Here is a 3,035-nt window from a genome sequence, read left to right on the forward strand (position 1 = left end):
TATTTTTGTTTTGCTATATTTAATTTTTTTATGAAAAGCACTCAAGGAGGATGAGAAAGAAGAGAAAAAGAGGAAAATATATACACATATATAAAGAATGATAAAAAGCAAGAAAAAAAAATGAAAATATGTAAGGGAAAATGGACAATAAACGATAACAAAAAAAAATCATGTATACTTTTTGTATATAATTCAAAAATTTTTAAATTTTATGATGTGGCTATTGATATTAATAGGTTTCAAAACAAATTGTTTTTTACTCATGGTAAGTATGCTGTATGAGGCAACCTAATGCAGTATTGCAGCACAACATTTTTAATAAAGTGTTTTTCTCTCTTCTCTCTTTCTGTATGTATGTGTGTGAATTATTTCATGCTCAAAGGATATTTTTTTGCCCATTAATTTATTCTAGATTTGAAAAAAAAATTTTTTTAATTTTTCGTGATCTATTTTTCCATCAAAATTGTTGATCAATATGTTTGATATATTGATTTATATATCAATAAATTTGAATCATCATTCACCTAATTTTACCTAAGAATACAATTCATATTTTAAAAATAATTATGTAAATAACTTACTTTGTTGTACCAAGATTTAGAGTGATGCTACCCAATGTGTCCTCACCGTATTTCAAGTACCCACAAAATCCCACTGAGGCGTACAATGCAACGACAACAGTCATAGCAATATTAAGCACACCGGGGCAACCGAGGAAATGATGTGGGTTCAGCATAGAGTTTTCAATAGGAAGGACCTGTGAGAACAATCAGACATATAAAGTTCATTATTCTATCAATATTTATCATTAAAAAAAAATTATAGATAGTTTTGCAATTTTGTTTCCTAATAATTGGTAACTTCATTTTTAATTTATTTCATTCTTCTCAAATGTTTTTCTTTGACCTAATCATATAAGAAATGATGAATTTGTTCCCTTTTTTAGATGTTAGATAAATGAATTAACAGTATGTCTAATTTTTCTCTGAATTATGATCACATAACCATTACAGATGGTCAATCATTATGATAAAATTGAATATCTTTGTAAAGATGTTTATTTTATATAATTTTTCTTAACATATTTAATTTAAATTAAGAAATTTTATGGTAAAATATTTATATATTAGAAAATACTACTAAATACTATGTTTCTATTTTATGTACAACATACATAATAACATCGATTTATTTGTATATAGATATTCCTCATTTAAAAAAATAACGATTTAGAATTATTCATGGAATTCACACTTTTGATAAATCTTCATCATGTTAATCAGTGTGAATCGTTTGATATTTTAAAAATTCAAAATCAAACTGTAAATATAAATGAATGATTCTTCATCACATGTCAATATAATATATTTTTTTTTATATTCCCAGTTCCTTAGAACTTAAACATATTTATTTACAATACTAAAAATTACAATAATAAATTAGAAAGTGAACTAAAATTTGTTTTACCCTTTGTATTTTATATAGCTTAGAATCTTTATTATTTCACAAAATAATACTTACAGTTCCGATTCCTTCCATAGCAAAAAGCACAGTTGAAAAGAACAATGGCCATTTAGCAGGGCTTGCGATATATTCTCTTGTTTCAATGCTTGGAAGATCGACAAATGTGTAATAGAGTGTTATTGACAATCCAAACATGATGAAAGCTGTAGCTATAGCTGAGAATGGAACCAAGACCTTCAGTGTCCTTATTATACCAAGGGGTACTAGAGGCACTGCGAGTGCCAGTATGTAGAGACGTATATTAAGATCAAGCTCATAAATATTTTCTATAACCTGGAAAATAAAAATATATGAAAATAGTATAATAAATGAATTAAGAAAATAAAACAAAATGTTAATTGAAGTTAAAAATATTTGTTACAGCATTTTGAATCTTACTAAGTTTATTTCAGAAAAGTTTTATTAGATTTAAATCAGGAATATGAACTGGTTATCATATTTTCTATATTTATTTGAAATAAAATATCACTAATTTAATTTCTCTATGCTTCATAGACTCTTATATAGCTTAAAGTGCACTTTTAGAGCAGAAACTGAAAAAATCATGTTGAAATGGGCTTACTACTCTAAGAGCAGAAAATGAATATTTCTACAGCTACAACCCATGGAGGGTTATAGGTTCAGTACTTTGTATGTAAGTTCTGTTTCTTCAATAACAGTTTTCCAAGGAGGTGATATGTTCATGATCGTGCACAACTGATTTTTTTTCCAATTAAGGGTATCCTATTTATAGAGGATAGGCAGATCTCTGAGGGCTCCTAAACCCACAGGGTACAGTAACAGAATAAATTATTATCTGCCACAACCAGATTTGAACCCAAGTTCTTGGGTTTAGTAGCACAGCGGCTTATTCACTAATTGAATTTTGCAAAGGGGCATTTGGAATTGCAATTTACCAATGGGGAAGTGAGTATTTCTATGATTATATTGAATTTCTATAATAGGATAGGCTGAAACATTTCTAGAAGCAAAGTCAGAGAGAGCTCCATGTTTTCAATAGATTTTTATAATATGAAAATGTTAGAAACATTTTTTACTAGAAAACGTTTTATGTTTAAGATTGGCCATGAGGCCAAAACTTTGGACTTTTAAAGAAGTAATAAAGAGTGTTTTAAGACTTAACTTGAATACAATTTATTTTATTTAGACAAGAAATATTTTATTTTTTTTAATGATGGACTCAAATTTTGATCTAGTAACCTTCAAAATATTTTTAGTTGTTTTTGTATTTTTTTAGCTCTGATAAAGTTCTACAAAGTGGGATGAAACATTGGCAAGTAAATAGTTGTTAACTATTTTTTGTTTTCTTTTGACCGCACCCCTAACCATCTTCTGCATAATTTCGAATTATATTTTATTTTTGTTTTAGATATATTATTATATTTTTAGTAGAATAAATTATTCTTTTTTTGTGGCATTGAAACTCTGATAATTGATAATCTGATAAACAAACAATATTTTTGGTTATTATGTTTCTAGGTTATTTTATTTATTTTTTTTAAATCATGAAA

At 26.7% G+C, this 3,035-nt stretch overlaps 1 protein-coding gene across 2 annotated transcripts in view; it reads right to left on the bottom strand.

Moving 5' to 3' along the window:
• LOC106678241 (proton-coupled amino acid transporter-like protein pathetic) overlaps nucleotides 1–3,035 on the bottom strand; it is a 230,208-nt gene that overhangs the window by 2,184 nt on the left and 224,989 nt on the right. For both annotated transcript variants that reach the window (XM_014416656.2, XM_014416655.3), the window contains 2 exons: nucleotides 1,522–1,797; nucleotides 582–757 (listed from right to left, as the gene is read on the bottom strand). In XM_014416656.2, the coding sequence (XP_014272142.1) occupies nucleotides 582–757; nucleotides 1,522–1,797 (452 nt within the window). The remainder of the gene's footprint in view (nucleotides 1–581; nucleotides 758–1,521; nucleotides 1,798–3,035) is intronic.

The sequence above is a fragment of the Halyomorpha halys genome, unplaced genomic scaffold (assembly GCF_000696795.3).
Source record: "Halyomorpha halys isolate HHAL.00 unplaced genomic scaffold, Hhal_1.1 Scaffold130.1, whole genome shotgun sequence".
NCBI classification, from domain to species: Eukaryota; Metazoa; Arthropoda; class Insecta; order Hemiptera; family Pentatomidae; genus Halyomorpha; species Halyomorpha halys.